At 39.9% G+C, this 23057-nt stretch overlaps 1 protein-coding gene across 1 annotated transcript in view; it reads right to left on the bottom strand.

The window, feature by feature from the left end:
* Window positions 1-5769: 5769 nt before the first annotated feature.
* SPTLC2 (serine palmitoyltransferase long chain base subunit 2) overlaps window positions 5770-23057 on the bottom strand; it is a 78981-nt gene continuing 61693 nt past the window's right edge. The window contains exons 10-12 of the mRNA XM_061463684.1: window positions 12893-13028; window positions 10798-10927; window positions 5770-6485 (exon numbers count right to left, since the gene is read on the bottom strand). Coding sequence (XP_061319668.1) covers window positions 6366-6485; window positions 10798-10927; window positions 12893-13028 — 386 coding nt within the window. The 3' untranslated portion in view covers window positions 5770-6365. The remainder of the gene's footprint in view (window positions 6486-10797; window positions 10928-12892; window positions 13029-23057) is intronic.

Raw genomic sequence — 23057 nt, forward strand, 5'->3', positions numbered from 1 at the left:
ACAGAGTGCAGGACAGATGTGAGGTCAAGAATACCATGTGGGATGTATCAAGAAGCCTTTAAAACATCCCTTTAGCAGCATGACAGCTGATAGCAGCCCCACACTAGCAGCACCCAAGGGTGGCAGGCTGACTTCTTAGTGGAGCCAGCATTACATGGCCAGCATGGACTGCAGGTGGGCAAGACCTCAGGACCAGCAGAACCTCTGTAGAGCTGTCTCTCCACAGCAGAATCAGCTTCTCCAGACTGTGCATCATACAGGGCTGTCACTGTGTGACAGACCCAAGACTGGTAAGAAACTGCTGAGCATCCCACCACACGTGCAAGGCTTCCTGGTGCTGGAGTGAGGACACTGATTAGCCTGAGCTCTCAAACAGGCGACAATTTTACCCAGCAATTCCAGCATCAAACTCTGAAATTCGTGTGTTGGGTGCCTTTTTTTGAGGGGATGTGTTGTACAGGGATGGGGCAGGAAAGGGGTTGCTCTCCCCTTCAGGGGAAAAGCCTTATTAGCATTTAAAAAAAAAAAAAAATCACAATGCAGCTTTACTTTTTTCAAGTCTTTATTATGCAGAACATAGAATAGATTTGAATGGATTTTTTTTTCCCTAGCAGTTTTTTCTCCATTTTTTATTTTTTTTTAACATGCATTGTTACCTTTTTAAAGCCAATGTACCATCCATTTATCTTTTCCCTGCCCACAGAGCATCCAACTTCATGTAATCCCAAGTGTAAAAAAAATTAGACATCTGGCATAAAATATTTTTTGGGGAGCCCATTTAAAAATTTTATCTAAAATGTCTTATCTACAAAAGAAATCCGATATATATGTACATTATAGCAATACAGAGGCATAAGAATACAGTGCAATTTAAGACAAAGTGCTGTGACTTGTTATTTCTGCCCAGGGGCTTGTGGAAATGTGGGCCACCATTGGCTTTGGGGCTGCTAGCCTAAAGCCTCAGGCTCCAACGTTCCTGTCATCTCTCAAACTGGTCTGAAAGTCATAGTATCGGAAGACTGGAGATGCAGTTAGCGTAATACACCGTTAGGGGGTAGCAGAAATACTGCCTGAACAGGATGAGATTTGGCAAAAGAGGAAAGCTTTACAGCAGTCAGATAGATGGTGTGCACGTTTCACTTCACCAGGGGTATTTTTTGGAACAGCACCAACCCGTGGCATATTCAAGTCGAGAGACCTGTTCACGACTGTTGAAGAAATTAATCTGCTAGCTGCCACTGCTTCTGAAGTTCCTGACCCTCTCCATAATCCTCCCACTTTGAGCAGCGCAGGAACAAGCTACCAATGCTTGCTAACACAGAACAGCAGTACAGAGAGCTGCACTGCTTTTGGCCTTCACATACAGACACCTCTTCTGCTCCTTAAAACAGCTGCCAGGATCAAACACAAATTGAGTTGAACCTCTCCCTCCAAGAAAACAGCAGTACATATTGCTTAACTAAAAGCACAGAGTATTCTTCCATGGGTTAAAATCCACTGCATTCATCAAGGTCAGTTTTAATCTAAATTCTTCACAACAAGAGTCACAGTTTTAGGCCTTCAATGCATACCACAGTCGTCATCTCTTTCTCCCAACCCCTTTTGGAGATGCAAACTCAACAGCTCCAATGTCTGCACCAGACACTTTTTAGTGAAAAATAAAGCACAATACTTCACACAAAGCACTTCATGGTTGTGCTCTAGCTTCACACCCAAATCCTTAAACAGATGAACAACTGCAAAGCTGGGGATGCTACAGGACTACAAGTCATCACTATGGCATCTGGGGAGTTGTGTGTGGGTTTTTTTCCTTTCTTTCTAACTGGTGCTTTTCCAAAACAGTGGTCCAGCACCAGAGCCTGCTGAGGGGTCATACTAGGAATTATTCCCACACAGCTCAGCGCTTCACTTGTGCTGGAACAGAACAGACCACAGGTATCTCAGATCTCTGTGCAGAAGGTGCCACCCACATAGAACCCAGCATGCTTGACACTTTCACAGGCAGAGGATAAACTGTAAAAATAATATACATGAACTGTACATATAAACTGTATAAATTTTGACTGAGCATTGTATATTGGGATAAACCTCCGCAAGTTTCCTTCTCTGTGATGCAGCAAAGGAGCTCATGCATAGCGCTCCAGATCTAATGCTGTGAGGTGTTGTCCCAGGTGAAATGGAGAGCTCATGCTCATGGTTTTCCTCCAACCTCTCCTATGATCTGCCTGAATGGATAACATGGCTTCTGGACAAGCTAACAGCTGTAAGCCAAATACTTTTCAAAAGTAAAGAAATTAAAATTTGCATAGAAGGAGAAACAGTATTTACTTGGTGTGGAAAAGCTTTAGAGAAGCGTCCCTTTGGGCACTGAAAGTTGCATTCCTGTCTTAGGGACGTTTGGTCAAGTACATATGAAAGATCCCTGTACAGCTGAGAATAAGCAATGACTGACTGCCCCTTTTCTCCATCTCTGCTGTACTGGTCCTTTATTCACACAGCACTGGGCTGTGTCACTGATTTCACGGGCATACTTCCCTTTACTGCTTCTGTGAAGGCAGGTTCCTACTCTGACAGTGGGCACCACTTCTGCACTCTTAGAGAAAACAGCAAGATCATGATGCATGACACAATTCCTTCACTGAATGACTTCATTACATTAAGATGTTCGGTCAGTTCACTCCTGAGTCTTTGCCTAAAGCAGAAGTATGATATACCAGTAACTACAGAACTAGAACAGCTCTTTAAGGATGCTACTTAGAAGGGGAAAAAAATATAGTAACTAAAAAAGAGTTGAATTATACCATATACACATATTGTACAAAACTTTGTGTCTTGTGTAATAATAAAAGCCATGAAAATCTTAACACAAGATTTGGTTTATTCTCTGCCAAAAACTAAAACCAAAATCATGAATCAGGCTCCTTAAGACAAAGGTCTACTTGGGAAGGCCAGTTTCTAACAAGAAGCAGATCTCTCACTCTCTACTGATGCTCAGTAATAGGAGCTTCTCAGTTTTCTTAAGAGGAAAAGAACGTGGCCATCAGCCTTGAAAACTATAATGGTTCTAAACTCTTCGCTCAGCAGAAGCAAAGTCTTGCCTGCTAAGTTCTTCAGAGAGGTATGGGAAGGTAACTATTGTATAAGTTTAGCCAATATACTGTATAGGGCAAAATCCTTTGTTCAAAAGCAGCCTTCATTTTCTTTTGAATTTTGCATCCCTTAAGAAATACCAGGAGTCACTTTCAATTAGAATGTCTCAGAACAGTTGGCAGGGACTGAAGTCTATTTCTTAAGCAGCTTTTCTTCCTTTGTGATCTCTCAAGATTGGTTCTTTCACTCACTTCTACTGCCAGGACAAAAAGGAAACAGATTTCTGGTCAGTGCATAAATATCAAAGCAGCAATCCATCCTACACATACTGTGACAGCATTCATGCTGTAGGTTTGCCTAGTACAAACCAGAAGTGGTCTGTTCCTTCTCTTGTGGGAGCAGAGTTTTTTAGTAGTTGTGAAAAGATTTTCCTGGCTTTCACACTCAGTGAATTACTGGCTTAAAAGTGCAAAATCTTGGACTTCTTTTTCAGAAGCAGTTCCAACAGGTACCAGACTTTGGCAAAACAGGTTCCTGTGAATAAAAGGCCTCCTGAGGGGTGGGGTTGCTTCCCAAAAAAGATACGGCACAGTTGAAATGTAACCAAGCAGTTTGCAAATGCTAATGACTGCCTGAATGATTACTGAAATGTCTTTGCAATGCAGAATTCAGTGTCATATGCAGACAGCATGATAGAAAGATACTGAAAGGCAGAAGTTTAGCATGAACACAGTTTCCTCAACAAGTGCAACTGGAATCCCAATGAGGATTGGTAGCTTTAAAACACTGACAATTTCAGAAGTGTTATGCAGGAGTTATCTAAATTACTGAGATTTATGCAGCTGTTTTTCTCCCTTCTAAAGACCAGCTGCACTACAACTGAATCCTGAAGAAAAGATTAAGACTCAAGACTTGCAGAACTTGTAACTCAGTACATCACAGTTTTCAAATTGACTTGGCTACGCAGACACAAGCACGCTGTACGTCCAAGAATGCTCAAGCTAGCTCCCTACTGACCCATGCCTATGCATTCAAGTTTGTCTGTTTTCTCCAGTCTGAAACCCTTCCATGATCAAGTCAACAGGATTAGGGCTGGAGTTAGGGCTTCCCGCACTAACCTCCTCTTGTTCCCTACTATAATTCAGAAAAAGAAGCAACAATTCTTTGAGGTAAAGCTTCTTGAAGTCAGAAAGCAGCAGGTCATCTGCTGGAATGTTAAGAGCTAGTGCTAGGCAGAACACAGGCAAGAAAGTAAGTCTGTGTAATTTAGTTTACTCACTCTGTGGCGGAACAAATGAGACTAACTCCATAGCTATCAAAATTGCACATACAGGTTACAGACTTCTTGAACTATGCACATGCTATGCTCCAGGTGGTGAGTAAATCAATATTAGTGAACTATGACAAAAACAGTTATCTGAACCCATTTTCAAACAGTCAATTTTAATTTTTCTCAAATTGGATTTCTAAAATGCAATGGTAAAAAGAAAAAAAAAAATCAGAATTTTGAAGTTCCATTACATTAAAATGGAACAAGATCTATAAACACATTAAGATAGACATTCTACAAATAGAAGCCAATTCTGCTTGAAATCACCAGATGTATCTGCAGAACTGCTTGGTTCTAGTGACCAAACCTGTTAGTTGCAGAGTGAACACAGAAGAACTTAAAGCATCTTGCTAATGAAGAGCTGGCCCAGCTCAGTTGACACATTAAAGTTTTACTATCTCTGCAGAAACTCCGCATGTCCAAAGTATAAAATACATAAACAAACTATACCACAACTGATTGCTGTTATAAAATTTTTGGTGCCTTTCAATGATCCATTCTGCTCACCAAAAGAATAAAAGATGCAATGACTAAGCAGCAGACCACCTCTAAGGTGTGCTAGAGTAAAGGTGTCTATTTTAAACTCACAGTAAGACATTGTGGAACTTGCAAATAAAAGATTCCAAACAGCAACCAGCTCAGCAAAGATTAATTTGATCTTGCAGTTAACAGAAACGCAAAAGATGTCAAACTACATGCAGTTGTGAGGACATTCTCTCTTCAGGGAAGGCCTACACAGACAAAAAGCTGCCAAAACTTGTGGCCTAGCCAAAATGTAATGCATTATAAGTTCCAAGATGTCTAAATTCTTTGCATAAAAGCCTTCAGCAACAAGATCAATGAAGAACACCTCGTATATGACAAGAAATGGTGAATTAGAAAAAGGGCAGCAATTAGTCTTTCACAGATCTGCATGAAGTGGCTCTCCTAATAATCATCCATTTTATAGGCCTGCATCTGAGGGGTGCTGGTCTTAAGAAGCACAAGTCTTGCCATGTTTTACTTAATTCCAAGAGCACCCTTCTAGAACTTAGCAGTGACTTGTTCATGATTGTATGATAATTCCAAAGCAAGAAAAATTAATCTGAAGATGAGAAAGCAACATACATTAGAACTACCTTTTTTTTTTTTTTTTTTTAAACATTAGTATGTTGGAAGACAAAACACAGCCCATTTAAAAACAAAAATCCCCTTTCCATCACTTACCCCATATCAAGAGGACAATTAGTGTCAAAACCAGGAGACAATCTGGCATCCATACTGGGAAGGAAAAGAAGCTAGAGTCCCAGAAGTCCTTCTGTCTGTGGCTTACAAAACTAAATAATGTTTGGGAACAATGGTCCTGTCAGTGACATGTCAACAATACATTTATTTTAAAAAGGCTAAATTTATGTTTTAAACACAAGTAACTGCAAAAGAAAAAGCAACTTTGGTTGATTATCCATCTTGTTAAATATGTCAAAGTTAGCAATTCAGAGTTTCTTTAGGAAGACTCCAAGAACAGACAGGTCAGCTTACTCCTTACTGGGAAGGTCAGGCACCTAGCAGTGACACTGGAAATGCTGCCATGCCAGCATCACACATGCTCAGAACATCTCAGTCAGCATTTGCAAGGCTAATGGGGCATACAAAGTCTGAGCTGATGAGCCACAGTCAGCTCAGGTTGCTGTGAATTCATTGAGACAAATAAAATAAAAAAAGCAACACGAAAAATTGAGGCCGAGCACCTCTAGGGCCAGACCCTGAAGACACAGGAATCAAAGCCTTTTTTCTCCTCTCCCTATTTACAAAATGCCATTTAGAGCTCACGTGGCCACTTCAGTATTGTGAGGAAATGTCTTTTATGCTAAGCAGTCCTAAATGTGTTGTACATGGATGCTGTGTCCTGCGTGCCATGGAGTGTCCCACAGGGTGTGTCCCTCCCACCAAGGCACATGGAGGGAGTTCAGTCTTCTGTTTCTTCATATGTTGTCTCGTCAAACGGTCGGTCCAAGAGAGGTACCAAACGGTGACGGGAATATTTCAGTTGCAAAAGGTCCCCAACTTCATCAATTTCTTTTAAAGCCTGAGAAAAAGACCACAGTAGATCAGCAGAGGAGACAGATGCAAGTTATCAGCATATCTTCCTTTTTGCATGCCTGCAGATTACTGGACAGCCATTTTACGTAAGCAAGACTTCACTATGCTAGAAGTCTGTAGCTTCAGAGGTGCCTAGGACTTGGTTTTGATTTTAGCATTCAGAAGTCTCAAGACCAAGCGAATAGCACTGATAACTTAACTGAGAGTGACTCTGCACCTACCAAACTACTCCACTTCCAAGGCAGGATCATAATATCCAGCAATACTAACTCAAATTTGCAGTCATCTCCCCCCAACCATGACTATTCATAGACAGAAAAAAAACAAGAACAACCTCCCTTCCTGGAAGTAACACAGCTGAAGCAGAAAAAAATATGTATGTGTAGGTTCGACTCCTCTTCATGTATAATTCAGTATGAAAACGTGTGTTAGTAGTATACATCTCTGACTGACTGTATTTTTTAAACAGCAAGATAGCAAAAGGCAAACTTCAATACTGCACTAACAAGTTCTACTGTTTCATTTGTTATATCTACATTTGATTAATTTGTATTGTCCACGTACAAATAGAGACACACTGCAAACAACACTGCATGGGACGTTTTTGCCAGGCAATTCAAGGAATGAAAAAAGTTATTCTGGATAGGATCACAAGTATGTTCTCCTTACAAACTAAGTCCCAATGACTGAGGTTGCCACAAAGGCAACACTCAGTCAACTGATGGCTCAGGACACTGTTAGTGAGCTAACAAAACCTTTCACCATTTTGACCTGAATGCAAATGTTATGAAGTTTACCAGAGATCAAACATCTGCTAGCATAAGAGATGAGGAAAGTCCCGGCTCAGTTAATCATTCTTTTTTTATGTTGCAATCTCTTTGATAAGACACTCATTTGCAATAGGGTTTATTAAAAGCCAAGCCCTAAATTTCAATTCATTTCTCTACGGAGCACTCCTGGAGCAAGGTACAAAACAAATTAGTTGCCGCAGACAACTCTACAACAGTATGTGATACCAATTATGTAGGCAAGTGACAAAGAAATTAGCTCAGAAGATGACTTCCAAGTCCAATGTGATTTCTGAACTCAAAACCTGGCATTCTGCACTCCCTTGAATTATAAATTTATTCAGATAGTTACATTCAGCATTTCTTCAGAACGCCACTAACTTCAACATTAATGACCCCATTTTAACATGTTCCGGGTCTAACGCCTGTCTCCCGAGAATAGTTGGCAGACGAGTGTTAATATTCCTACATACTTTTTCTTCCTGGATGGATAGTTCAAGTTTTTGTTTCTTTAAACAATGGCCCCTCATGCTTGTTGTATCTGGCAGCAAAATCCTCTCCACTCCAAAATCTGGGTGAACGACAAACCCAGAAGTTGGACCTCGGTAAAAACCAAAACAAAAGCGTGGGCACAGTTTGCCAGAGCTTTAAGTAAAGATCCCATATGGAAACAATTTAAGGTTGAATTTCTGTTGAAAGAGTCTGTTAACTGTTACTCTTGAATGCAGATTTAGGATTTTATTAATTTAAACCAAAAAGGACCATGTGACCAGCAAAGACTACAAAGGAAATGGCATTGGTGAACTCTGACTTCACAAGAGTGTAATATATTTTTCATCACTGAAAAGAAAGCACCAGCCCACAGGGATGCAGGTTATGAGGGACTTCACTCTGATCCTGAGCCAAATATTTTCAGGCAAGGAAGTTTTATTTACATAAACCTGTTAAAATTGTAACAGAGAACTGTTCCTCATCATGTGGGTTTACTTAATATGAACAAGGAAGCATTACAAATATCAGCATTTACAAGACAAGCTTCTCTTCCTTGGGCTCCAAACCCAGATAAATTTTGCTTAGAAAAAAAATTAAATGCTGTAAGAGTCCTAGTTAACATCCATGCATGCACAGATGGTCTACCAAGTTCTCCTCTGTGTCACTGACTTGAAGAAGCTCTCTACCAGCTCTCTCAAAGTCTATTCATTTCAGTTCCTTTTCTTCCTGGATATTATTGCCACAGTTCAGCAGAGGGATCAGATCCAAGGGCATTCTTAATGATTAACTGCCTGATATCAATTCCCTTTCACTGCATCACAAGAAAACACAACACAAAAATCACTGCTGCAAAGATTTGCTCCTTATTAACTCCTCTTGCCAATGTTCTGGGTTCAGAGCATGCAGCTGTTTTGAACATTGAAGTGGATTACACCAACTTTGAATAAAGCCTCCACATGCTGAGCTAAATCAGGATTTTTTCATTCGCTTCAAAATTCACATCTCATTTTGTCCTGGATTACTTTTCTTAGGCAGACAAGCCCTAATGTATTAAAAAACCATTTCCTCCATTTAGAGCATTTAGCACCTAGAGAGATACTCTAGAAAAAAGTTTTCATTAAAAGCATAAAACCTGAAATATTTTCTGGAAAGCAGAAAGACTGGTAAGAGAATTGACAGGAAAAAAGCATTTTTAAAGCAGAATAATAAAAGTTACAGGTTGTTTTTGGAAAAGAGCAAGAATAGTACTTACATAGACCCTGCAGAAGCAGCTGGTTATGGTAAAGACTCCAGCTAATAACTCTGAGAGCAGACCAAGAATCTAACCAACAGCAAGACTGCATGAATGCTCAGGTAGTGCCAGCACACCGAATGCGCACAGTTTCAATTGTAGCTCAGTTCGCAGCAATATGATTTCAGAGGCTTCAGGTTTCTTTCTTTTCCTACCTCCTCCCCATTCATCCCCTCCACATCCATCTGGCCAGAAGTTACTGCTCCCTCATTTGAGTCAATGCAACCAGTTCTATTACCATGTTCTGCGCCAAGCCTGTGACACTGTTCATTTTGTACTGAGAGAAAGGAAGAGAAGAAGGGAACCTTCTCTAGAGATACTGCTTCAGAATTTTCATTTGGAACAGAAGCACTGAACTGGGATAATGACAGGAAGAGTAGCAGGGAAGGAACTTGGGTCTTAGAAGGCAGAAAGAACTCAGAAGCAAACGCAGCACTGCAGATATATGGCGGATTACTTAACTGATACATACTGACACTAAATATATATTACCAAACTGCACTCACCATTGCCTATTATTCCTAACAAAACTGAAATTTAAAAAAAGCTATTTTCAGCCCTTGATTTGAACATTTTGTGGCAGTGAAATATGAAAAGTTTAATTTTTTTTTTTTTTACATTAGTAAACATCTGTTTGTATGCCCCATTTGCTGTTCATGTACTGAAGTGTTACCATCTTATCATATCTGGACACTGGGCATGATTTCCCCTTCATTGATGACTAGTCCAAATCAACTTCTTATCTACAAAGTGTTTAAAAATAGTTGAAAGGATTTTTTTTTCTCCATCTTCCCAAAGACCAAGGTGAGGCTTCTCAACCTGTTGTTCCTCATATCACACTTCTTGCCCTTCTTGAAGTTAGTGTTGTCATTTGCTTTTTTCCAATCTCCATTCACCAGGACCTTCCAAAGATTGTAATCAAGAGCATCCTTGCAGTGACAGCCAGCTCCCTCAACACTTGTGGGTGTATCCTATCAGGTCCCATGGACTTGTCAGTGTTCAGTTTGTTCCCTTATTTGACCCTCCTTTACACCAAGGGTAAGTCTTCATTGTTCCATGTTTTTCCACTGACCTTGTGGGCCCAGGATTCCTGAAGGCAAGTCTCATCAGTAAAGACTGAAGCAACAGAGGCATTGAGTACCCTGGCCTCTTGCATGTCATTTGTCACGTGTGCCATTCAGCAACAGCCCCACATTTTCTCTACTCTTCCTCATGCTGCCAATAACCCTATAAAAGGCCTGCCTGCTGCATTTCATGTCCTTTGACAGCCTCCAGGTAGGTTTCGGATTTCCTGTCCCCATCCCTGCGTGCTCACAACTGTCTCTATTCCTCCTGGGCCACCTTGCACCTATTTATGTTTTATATATTTGTTGGTTTGTTCATCTGTGCAGGTTTCCCACCACAACTATCCTCCTGTAAGTCAGAATGCATCATTCTTTGGGCGTGGGAGAACCAACTAGCTTTCCTGGACACCACCTCTCTTCGGGACCATATCCTATGGGATTCTTTCAAGCAAGCCTCTGAACAGGACAGTTTACTCTCCTGAAGTCCAAAGTCATGACTCAACCTAGCTTAGGTTCTGAGCTCTACTACAAGGCTTTAAACATTAGATTTAATAGTTTGTGTACCAAACACTGAACCAGTCTAAAAAAAAAAAAAAAAATAGACAGTTGCTGTATCTGTTTGTAGAAGGCATGAGCAAAAGAAAAACAAGATGAGACACTTACTCTGTCAAGCATCTCTTTGGTATGAGCTGCAGACAAACAGAATCTGGCTCTGGACTCGATGATGGGGGTGGCAGGGAAGCCCACAACCACAACACCGATGTTCCGCTTCAGCATCTCACGTCCAAATGCACTTCCAGAGAGAACAAGAAAGATCAGAATGATACCAGTGATGGCAATGCAGCAGCAACATGAAGGTCTCCGTATGTTTAACCATACAGGTCTTTGTTGAAGCAAGCCTGCAAGGCCACAATTTGGAGCTTGCAGTGCTTTCTTCTAAAGGCAGAATGCCTATTCACGAAGGCCATTTTTTAATTTATTCCTAAGGTGGTCCTCCTCAAAAGGTTTCATTGTATTAAATTCTAGCAAAGCTAAAAGATTAGAGGGGGCAGGGGCTGATCTTTCGGATTTGTAACCTAAGATTGGAAATCTTCCCAATAGGAAAGAGGGATTTTGGCTTGGAAGATAGACTATACAAGGAATCCCACTTGCTGCAATCCCCTAAAGTGTCTGCAATTTCAAGTTGGTTTGTTTTCACCAATTTAATTCAATTAAAGTACATTACAGTGTCACAGAATGCACCACTTTTTAAGTGACTACCAGGGGAACCACTGAATTGCCACAATAAATTGAGATAACCTAATCTGACACCAAGTTCTTACGGGGATTAGAGAAATCAGTGGCTTTGACTTATGTGATGAGAGGCACGAAGATCTAGATCCTTTCTGTAATGGCAGCGCAATTGTGGGTGTGTCTACAGGCCATAGGAAACAGTTCTTTTTGAACTGACCTTGTCTTCAGATGCAGCAGCAATGAACTTGAGGCTTAAAAGGATGTGTAAAAATAACATCCTTTTACTAGGTTTATAATATTTCTGCCTTTTACTTCTGCTGCAACTATTTTCCTCATAAATATGTGCACAGTGATACACTTAATTTTGTATCCATTTAGTACTTTCAAACTATTTTAAAAGCAGACCACAAGAGACAAAGAAAGGATGAAGTAGATCTGATGAGAGCTGGCCCTTAGGATCTACATCAGAGCTCCATTTCCTTTTCATTTTTAAGTTACTGGCCCAACTGCTAAGCTAATAAACATTTCCATGAATATTTCCAGGGAAAAGATTGTACTGGTTGGTAGAGCAGCTGGGCAACCGAAACAGTATGCCTCTGTGTGCTAGATGGCACACACTGCAGATTCTACAGCACCTATAAAGGTTAAAGGCCTTTTAAATTTGGTTATACTGAGAAGGGTGGAGGAAGACTGTTCTAGCTTCACGCAGAATGCTACAAGACATTTGTTTCCTCACAGAACCACAGTACTTAGCCAGACTGAAGCCTGAGCTAGAATACTACAGATGTTTCTTAGGGCTTAAAACGAAGCCATGCTTTCCAAATTCAGAAGTGTTGGTTGAGCACTGCATTATACACAGACGCTGAAAAGCAGCTACCAAAGCCAAGTTATCCTTGAAATCAGGCTTTGTTTATGTTGCAAAAAATTTTAATGTATACATTATATCCTGCTTGCAGAATTTTAGCTGTAATTATGCACACAGCAGCCCACATGTCCGTAAGCATTTATGAAGCTTACAGTTCGATTAGTATTTACAGTAACAGTACCTGAGCTGTTAAATCCAGACTTATTAAAAGACTTGGGATTCATCAAATACAGGTTGCTGTGTCCCATCATATCCCACCCCCTGCTTTTTCCTTTTTTAAATTTCAGAGTTCACCTGTGGAAATGTTGACGGCTTCTGATTCAGGAGCTGGTAAAAAGATTCTTCTAGTGACTTAATGTTAATTTTAATTCAATTTCAGCTTTTCTTTACCTCATATATGCACTTTGCATAGAAATAACATGGAAAAAACAAAACAACCCCCAAAACAACCCCAAAAAACCCAAACCCAACTTTAAAAACATGGCATGTAGTGGTAAAACAGCTACCCTGAAGTGCTTTCTTGCTGCCACAAGCTACAAGCCTCAATTTTCCCAAGATCACTTGCAGGAAGTTTCCATGTTTCTTAAGACTCGGTCTTAATATTCTTGTACCATCCTAGCTTTAGAGAAGACAGGTGAGAAGTTTCCCTGTTAAACCTACCCAATTTTTGCTGGCATGTAGAGCATCAGAGGCACAACTGGGGAATCTTCATTTCCATAGATGATAAAACCCATCTCTTTAAGTCGTCTCCTGAAATATCTCGTGTTCTCCGCTAGCTGCTGCACACGTGCTTTCCCTAGAAAAGAAATTAAAATAGGACCTAAGCCACACGCATAACTGCAACACAAGACTTCTAGCTGAAGTACAAACTATGATGTACCGCTTGTGCTTACACAAGGGTTAAATTAACTGCAAAGTAGAATTTGCAGTTTCTTTTATCTTATGTAATCAAGATCACTCACTCAATTCCTGACAAGGCAGTAGGTGGATGGACTAGGACAGGCACAACCATCAAGTCCAAGCGCTCCCTATTTTTTTCGTATCAGGTTTTTAATCAAGAGATACCTGCTTTTAACCGAGATTCAAAATTTGCTCAAAATTCACTGGTAACTGCACCTTGAAGAAGAGTTTCTTATGCTTTTAATAATGAATGGAAGCCTACTGAATCAGCTAGGGCTGTTCACCATGTTTTATCCTGCTTGTCTGTATTATTGGAAATTACTAATTTCCTCCTTAGGTCTACTTGCTGAACTGATCACACGGCTGCTCCCTACCCTTCTTCAGTTAAAATGAGCTGGGTTTAAATTAAACCGATTACTTCTGAAATCCAGCTCACTTTGTGGTAAGTGGCAGTGGCCAATCCATCATGCATTCAGCCAATTCTCACATTTGTCAAAATTAGCACACAGGACATTAGACAGCTAGTATAATTTAAACACTGCAGCTAGCCAGATATGCATAGGACAACCTATTTATCAGTTAATTAAGTTCTAGCCTAGCACAATGTATTACATATCTGTATCACCCAGAAAAAGATCTACATCATCTCACCTAAGCAGATCATAATGCATTTCTGATCAACTAATACTCTACTGTGCTTAACAGATTACGTAATATGCCATTGATGAGACTATAATAAGTAATATTTATAATTACTTGTCTCTGGTCCACAGAGTGTATTTTTGGATAAGTGATTATCCAAGCACTGTTTTCACCAGATGGGTGATTCATATACCGAAGCATTAAATCTACAGCAGTGCAGATCTATGCCACAAAGTGAAGATGACTGCTGGATATTAATAGTCTTCCTTTAAAGTTGTAGATAACATAAGGTGATTAACCAAAAGGAATGCCAGCTCTCAAAGAAACATCCAACACCCACATAGCTCTGCTCCAAGCCAGAACAAATGTAATTTTAAGAACCTATACAGTTTTTGTAGCCAAGAGTATCAGACATTCCACCCACAACCATGCAATCAAAGGCAAAATCCCATCAAAGGCAAAGCATGAGAAAAAGGATGAAACCTGTTAAGTTTGCAAAACTTGGCCTATCATTAGTGGGTAGAAGCTGGTATTTTTTTAGGAGCAGTCATTGCCATTTAAGACATCTCCTCCATCAGAAGTGTTATTTCTTAATCTTTTCTCCCCTAGAGTTTCTTCAGAAGCTTAATTCCTCTTTCCCAAAAAGCAGTCAGATTTCAGGAAAACACAAAGGCATCTTGTGCTTATGAAACTTATTTTTTAATTGGCTCACATCACATCAGATGCTCCAGTGGAGACCCAGCTTTCTCTTATGTTTTCAGACCAATTATTTGGTTATTTTAGATACCCCAGACTGCAAAGTGAAGTTTTAAAAAAAAAAAAATGCAATAAAATAAAAAGAAATAGGCAAGATACTACAGATAGTGGCCCAAAAGCCATTACTTGCATTTTTAACATTGAGACAATCAATAAAAACACAAGTGTTCAGAGCAGTCTACATGCGCAAAAAAAAAAGCTAGAATGATACCTTCTGAGAAAGCCACATCTGCATATCTCCTATACAGAAATGCACAACTTCTGACAACATTTCAAGTCAGTGACATACAATCCCATCTAAACACACATGGAATTTCACTACTGCAAGAGTAGTGAATACTAGTAAATACACAGCTGGATACAAGTGGTGTGATCAGCCCCTCTACACAGCCAAGAATACATCTTCTCCCATACATGCATTCTCTCCATGCTCCCATAATGTATGGAGTTTACAGTGCTTCAAGCAGAAGGAACTTCAGCACTTCTATAGTTTTCCCCTCTAGAGATTCACACCCTTTTCCAAGTTGTTGTGAGCCTTCCAGGCTAAAGATTAAAGAGTAACTTTAATTTGTAGTTGGCAACCACTTCACAGTCTTCCTTAAACTCTTTCCCATAAAAAGAGTTTATGATTCTAGATTTGTCCTTATAGACTGAAGAATGCTTTGAGATGTAAACAAGTCTCATGTGCAAGTCTTTCCATCCTCTACAGAGACGTAATTGCCTAGTACAGCTACTGATGGATTCGGTCTCAAAAGCCTGTCAGCTTGTAATTTGTTCCAGAGCCATTAGTCAATTTAATGAAATTATTACCTCTCTTGAAACTTGCCACCATGGCTACAACAACATTAACAAGAACTTGAAAACATTCAGTGGTGTCTTCTCACTATCCACCATGTGTCATGACCATCTGAAGAGATCTGTAGTCATGATGGAGCAAAGCACCAGCAATCAAGCAGGAACCAGGTGCAGGTTCCTTGTCCTCCACTTCCTTTACTCTCCGCATCTTCTTTGCGCTTCAACATATTTAGTCTCCTATCCCACTGTGAAATCTTGCACTTGAAGAGTGATGCCACATGTTAACTGAATAGGGTTTGCAATATTATGCAACAATATTCAGCTCATAATATTTGCTGCTTCAGCCCCTGGTACACATGGATGCAGCAGGCTGTTAACTGCTATTAGAGTTTTAATGTGTTTTCTGGGACCACAAAGACAAACCAAGCAGTGCCTGCAGACAGCAGGGACTAGGCAGCACTGCTAATCCCACTTGTACCCAAACCAGTGCTTGAGCATTCAAACAGAACCTCAAAATCCCTTCCAAACTCAAACATTTTCCGAAGCTCAGAGCCCTGTCCACATCTGTTCAAGTGCAGACCAAGAAAGATTGCCAGGACTGCAGCAATCCTCCAGCAGCTGGCTTTCTTGGCAGTATACAGCTGCATTTTTAAGACCACGCAAAAAAAGGCTGGCTCAGACACCACCCTGCCAACTGTTCTCGCACAGGAGTTGTGCAACGATTCTGGTAACATCCTTTCATCTAGGAAACTGGAATATGATGACCTTCAGGAAGGGAAGGGGGAAGAAAAGGAGGATTACTGGAACAGAGCTCTTCAAAAAGCTGCAAAACTAGACTCCCTTATCAGAGCAATTGATCTGAAGTCCCTTATGAGTTCTGTAAATGGCTTAAACCAGCTACTGACAGACCTACACTGGAATTAGAGGATTAACTAATAACTTCTCCTTTGCTTTTATACCCTTTTCACAGGTCTACTGCAGTTGTAACAAGATTGCTCTTGCCATTTAGAAAAACACTTCTGTGCCTGTAGAAGCCTTGCATCATTCAGTCTAAAGCACGCATGTATTCCCGAAAGAACATTCTGCCATTCTATCAAAATATATAGGACACCTAATGGGGAGAAACATTCTCCTTTAACCACTCTCAGCTCAGAGCTGTAGCTGTGCAAACGCAGCAAAGAAAAAAGAACAGAGAAAACAAATGCAACCATTGCCTCTGCTTGGATAGCTAAGATGGGATGAATATTTACAGCCGACAGTCTGAGAAGAGGTACATGCTTTTACTTGACAGAGCCTCATACTAGTCCAAGATAACAGGCCGTCACTTGAAATTGGCACTGCTCATCTTCATGCCAACATTTTTTTACTGTACACCTAAAGTGTACATGATACAGAGTTGCAGCCCATCTACCTCAGGTGCAAATAACCAAGTGTGAACTCACAGATCAGCAGCAGCTTTGCTGAAGTCACTCAGGGCCACTCTCAAACTTTGGTTCTAAGGGACTGCCCATAACCTCATGGTGATCTGTACTGTACATGGCCAAGAATGCCAGATATATGCTTTTGCATTTATAAACCCTAAGCAGCTGAAGTCTAGACTTAACAGAGCAGAAAAGTCAGGCTTCAGAGTTTCTGCAGCAGAAAGGTTCTGTACAACCAGCTGAAGCAATACAGTAAGAGCTGACCAACTGTATTTTTACCATTCCTCCAATACTTGCAGTTTACTTCCAATATGAACAGCAAACTTTTGCCCACTTCTAAACAAGCTGCAGATTTGTGCTGGGGGAGAGGGTTTCTCTTATTACATTTTACCATATGGCATATCAAGTTATACAGTATGTAAGACAAGCAACACTCTTTAAAAAAATGCAGCTAGCATCTCCCTGAAAAAATGGCACCCCAATATTCCAACACCCTAGAGAAAGCACTCCATTGTGAATCTAAAACACACATGAGATGCATATTCCCCACAACCCTAGTGGAAAGTAAATTAGTATCTCTGCCAGGACAGATTCACAGAGGTTAAAGCAATGATACTTCATCACTTGCAAAGGCCTCTGCTTTAGAGGTCACATTGCTTAGAAAGACAGAAGTTATACTGAAAACATTATCTAGGAACATTTCAGCAAATTTCTTCCCAAAGCAGAAATTGATACTGATTATAGTTATCTGCACGGTAAATTGGAGACTGCTCACCACACCACATCTAAACTCCTGTATCAAATAGGCACATAAACAGAGAAACTCACCTGTATTGAGCCTCATTGCTCTTTACATCACAGAAGTTCATGCTTAAACTAACACTCCAAATACTGCAAAGATTATCAGACAATGCTTACTGGCAAGAAGGCAGTTTAATAAATAAACAGCAACTGCCCAGCAATTAAAAAAAAAAAAAAAAAAACCAGACACTTCTTAGAGCTGAGATCTGTGTAAGCTCTCTATTCCACATTAAAAAGCCATCTACAAAGAACAAAGAAGCCCTAGAATCTGTGGAAATTACTCTGCCACAAAGATCGAATATTTATAGTGTTTCTGTCATCTATTAAAGGCTGATGAATAAGCTATCATAGATGGTATCGGACTCCAAAGAAAATTTAGTTCAACCAGGATGTATTTGTTTTCCCTCCCCCTTGTGATCTCTAGGCAGTAATTGGAGAGCAATCACAAATCTGTCTTTCTAAACAATGCAACACTTCATCAGCAAGGCTTCTTGAGATATAAAAGGCATGTTGCATTGTACACAAACAGACTACTGACTGACACTGAACTCCAGAGGGGCAAATCAACTTCAGATGGCCAAGAAAACACAAGCAAGATTTTATCTGCTTGTCCCACTAGGGATCACGATCACCTGCACCTAAAACAAAGTACTTGATGCAATACAAAGGAAGCTATATATTTACATTTTGATTTTTATAAAGACTTCGAAGCAACGTAACAGGACACATCTTTAAAAATGGCTTCAAGCAGTGAAACTGTTAACTGTATGCACAAGCTGCAATAGAGCTCTTGTTGGTCAACAAATATCAGTTTACATTAGATAGCTATGAGGAAGTTATTATATATTCTTTCATTAACTAATCCTGCAGCTGTTCACATTGGATTTTTAACTTTCCAGTCTTGTCTTAACCTATTTTTTTTGTTTCCAACATGGACAATGAGGCCAAAAAGCAGTTTCACACCTTTATTTTATATACCAGTTGAAGGCTAACGTCCTTAGTTTTAATGATTAAATGAAAATATTAGAATAAAACTCTTGATATGAATTGACTGCTATCCAGTACATGCAGAATCATTCCACTTGTGATACATACTTATTTTCACAATTACTCAGTCTCTCAATAACAGCTTACGTTGTAACATAATGGAACACCCTCTGTTGTTCCATTGAAAATGTTCCAGTTTCACTTACTAGCAGAGATTTGTAAGAATTCTGTGAGAACTTGTGAAGATGCACTCTGATAGCAGCACACTGCATCTAATAAGACCCAATATGTATCTAACAAGAACCAGGTTTTGTTAAGAAGGCTGGCTGAAGAATATTAAAGATGTTTTAAATCACTGCAAGAAGTAAAGATTAGGGCAAGTTAATCTTAATAACCATAAGGCATCTTTGAGATTAAAACACTCCATGAATTCTTTGCACAAAAGTTACTCTCAGTCTCTAATGGAATTTGTTCCACGTTGTTTTTCAAGCTTGTCCCATCTCACAAACTCGCCAGCACAGAAGTTCTGCAGGTGAGAAGCATTAAATCACCTACTGACAAATGTGCCATCCTTAATCTGGAGCAGAGTAATTTCGCTTAGTATAGTTTATTTCAGTCAAGGAAGGCATTTATTTGGCAATAAGTCTACCTTGTCAAATACCACAGTTTACCTGATGTTAGCAAAGTACTCCTGCTGACGTCATGCTAGGAGGGCTATCCATTTTGTACAACTGCTTACGTGGACAGGTTTCTCATCCTCTTCTGACAACAGTCAAGGGAACCTAACAAACCTCTTACCTCCCTTGTACAATGATTTCCCAAGACAAAACAAGTTAATTTTTTGGTCTTTCTTAGAAGAAAAAAATAAAAATACATATTAAGGTAACTAAAAGAAGGCACTTGGTCAACTGAGTGCTTGCACAGACTATGACAGCTGTGTTCATGTATACATGGCATGCATATGTGTGAAAGGACACCAAAACAGCAGATCTCAACCTACTTTTTCAGGAAACAATGGTGAAGGGCATTTTATAACCTGAGCAGTAATATTTACTGACTATTGATAGTTACCTAAATAACACTGAACCTCCATATTCTTGTGTGGAATAAAAAGAGCTTGTTCTGTAGCATCCACAATGGTTCCCAAATTACATGAAATGGAAATCCTTGACCATACAAGCTTGCTAAGACTTTTACCAGACATGTACATAATTAAAAGCCAACCATCACTGAAAACCAGAGGTGGGAGTGGAGGGGGGAGGTGGGGGAAGAAAACAAAGACAAAGAAATCACAATCCATTATGAAGGAGAACAAAGTGATGCCATCATCTCCTGCTCCCCAGACAAAACAAGGTGGCTAAAAAAGTCCTACATGAAGAAGGTACAGAGCAAGCTACATTTCATGGTTGCTTTCCTGAGAGCACCATCATCAATGACAGTGTAGATATAGCACTGTTTCATTAGTACAGGTAGAGCCTTATCTCCATATACCTTGCTATCAGTGGGTCAAACAGAAGAATATAAAAGTGATCATTTCTACTTCAAAAAGCCTGTAATTTCCAACATTTTGAAGTATTTAAATCAAAGTAAACTGGTGATGAAAACTTGGTTACATGTACCATTCTCTAGAAGTTTGTTTCTTCATGTCGGGGTGATGCTATAATATATTCAAAGCTTGTAAATTTTTCCACATTAAAACCCCCTTGTTTTTGCAAGGCTTGTACTTCCATTCTGTTTATTATTCCTCCATTTCTTTCTTTTGGTTGGCTGTTTCAGTGGAAGACATAATTCAGCATACTCTGTTTTGGAAACAAGCATTTTTCAAATCTCAACCAGGAATTCAATATTCTTCTGCTGATTTAACAGATTCTCCACTAAGCTTTCAGAAGCTAAGTTGCTTCCCAAGGGTTTATGGAAATCTTTTGCAATGTTAACATAATCAGTCAAGTTGTTTTCTGGACACTGTACTTGTAAATACCTCATCATTAAAACCACACAACGGCCAACTCCTTTTTTGGGAAGGCATAAAAGCACTACTACTCTTACTGTCATGAACATATTTTTCATGTAAGATACAAAAAAATTCCCCTTTTATTTAAGGTTTCTCCTGAAAAGCACAAGAGTGCACAACATTTGCACAAAAAGAAAAGAAGTGTTTTTAGATTTGCCAAGCAGCAGAAAGGATAAGCACAACAAAAATATCTGACTGGAAGCAAGGCTGAGATTTGAAACAAAGTAGTATCTGTCTAAGGGCTATAGTACGTAAACTGAAAACTAGAGAAAGTAGAGTGATCTTTTAAACTAAACTTTTAAACTGGGAGACTAAACAAAACCCCAGTTTAACATTGATTAAATACCAACACTTTCACCTTCTAAGGAGAAGTTGCACTAAGAGACAGGAAGATCATGATGATGTTATATGCTATATGTAAAGGATGTTTAAGGATCTTGGATGGTAGTATCTGCCAGAACTGACTTTAGGAGGCTTCTAACATCATCTGTCAAGAAGACTCATAACATGAACTCACATCCCAAGGCAGAAGGGGGAATCAAGACCAATTCACTGCAAAATCCTGTCAAAGACAACACTCACCTACTCAATCATGGAAAGGTTACTTCCTATGGCAACCTATTCTTTCAGCCTCAAAAAGCTATTTACACCACCTCAAAAACAAGAGGGAGGTTTAAAGCAAAGTTTTCACCAGTTTTTCCTGAAAGATCAAACTAAAGGCTAATAAGAAAAATTTTATTATACATTACATACAGATTTCTTATCTTTCAGAATACTTTTTCTATCTCATTGTTTAAGTTCCAGGAACAAAGCGGCTCCACATGTACCAATCTGCTTCCTCTAAGTTTGCACATGTGAGCGCTGCACCGTTGCCAATATTTGCAATAAGAATTTCACATCCTTCCCTTCAGATGCCATCTGGTGATTTTCATCACAGGTCTTCAGAATGGTATTATATACAATTATACAATGTAACCTGAGATTGAACAGAGACATTTTAAAATGTACAGGTCAGAATATGATATTCCCCCAGTTTTACATTATGAAACACCAGCTCACACAAGCAAATGCCAAGAGAACCTGCCAAAACAGTGAGAAACCTAAAAAAGTAATCAGAATAATTCTTTAACGCAGTGCTATTGTATTACTGTTTAATAGCTCAAACTCTGGTATTAGCAAACCAGTCAGAAGAGAGAAGAGCCCCATTGTTTTTTTTCCCGCAGTGTTGTTGGGGGGATCCAGGTTTAAAAACAAGCTTGGAAATGACAAGAATCATTACGGGAAAAGTCTTTTTTATGTCTTGAGTCTGGGGTCACCAGAGGGACTGAGCATCTTCCACTAGAGGCCACTGCTGTACAGAGGGAGCCCGCAGTCGTCCTCTGCACGGCACTGACCTGCTGTCAGGACGCACTCCCTCCAAAAACAGCCTATACCGCATTACCGTAGAGCCGTGCTTAGTTGTCCAGGAGACGCTAAAGGAACCGCTAACAGGCCAATTGAGACAAGTTATTTATTCTTCTGACACTTGCTTCTCGAGTTCACCGCTTGGGAGATAAACTACAAATAACATGGGAGGAGAAGCCTGGTTGAAGAGCCAGCACACTTGAAAGCATAATCGAGGAAATCAAAAGACTGCTGAGAGCTCATGTTTGTTGGCCATACGGCACCAGCATTAGCAACGATTTATTTTAGGGGAAGCAGTGAAAGGCTTGGCTCATGACCATTCTGAGTTAACCCCATGCCCATGGCTTTTTAACAAGACTGCATGCAGGGGATTTGTCTGGATTACATGGGTACTGAGTATGGAGCCATTGCAGAGGCAATGGTAAAAACTCCTTTAAAGGAGAGAGGAAAACAGTTGAATTAGATTCAGAAACCGGCAATGGAGATTCAGAAACAGAAATGAAGCCATGAGATTCAGAAGTGGAAAAAGGAGAAAAGAGAAATGATGGATGATGTTCTTGGCATTGAAAGGTCTGTAAGAAACAAAATCTATGCTAATACCAAGTTTCTCTGCTTGCATTTGCTATCAAGCTAAACAGTTCCAGTAGAGTCTACAGGCACGCCAAAAAAACAGCTGGGTGCATGTTCTGTGTACTCATTCAGTTTATACATACTGGTGAGATTGAAGCCTTTGGCATATTCCAAAGCCCAGAAGAGTATTTCTATATTTGAACTTTCTGATTTTGTTTGCAACTACCAGCTGCATTTAGAGAGCTCCAAGGCAGCCTGCTGACACCATGAACTTCATCATAAAGAGAAGCAGCTCTCACCATGAAAAGATATGACTGGAAAGATATGATCTGTTGAAGAACTACCATTTAAAATATACTGACTTAAAGAGGTCTTAAAAGCACTTCCATTGAGTGTGTAATCATAGAACAGTTTAAGTTGGAAGGGATCTCTAAAGGTCATCTAGTCCAACCCCCCTGCAATGAGCAGGGACATATTCAACTAGATCAGGTTGCTCAGAGCTCAGTTGAGCCTGACCTTGAATATTTCCAGGGATGGG

The sequence above is a fragment of the Pezoporus flaviventris genome, unplaced genomic scaffold (genome assembly GCF_033815535.1).
Source record: "Pezoporus flaviventris isolate CSIRO_AGI_PZ_B2104156 unplaced genomic scaffold, CSIRO_AGI_Pfla_v1 ptg000036l, whole genome shotgun sequence".
Classification (NCBI taxonomy): domain Eukaryota; kingdom Metazoa; phylum Chordata; class Aves; order Psittaciformes; family Psittacidae; genus Pezoporus; species Pezoporus flaviventris.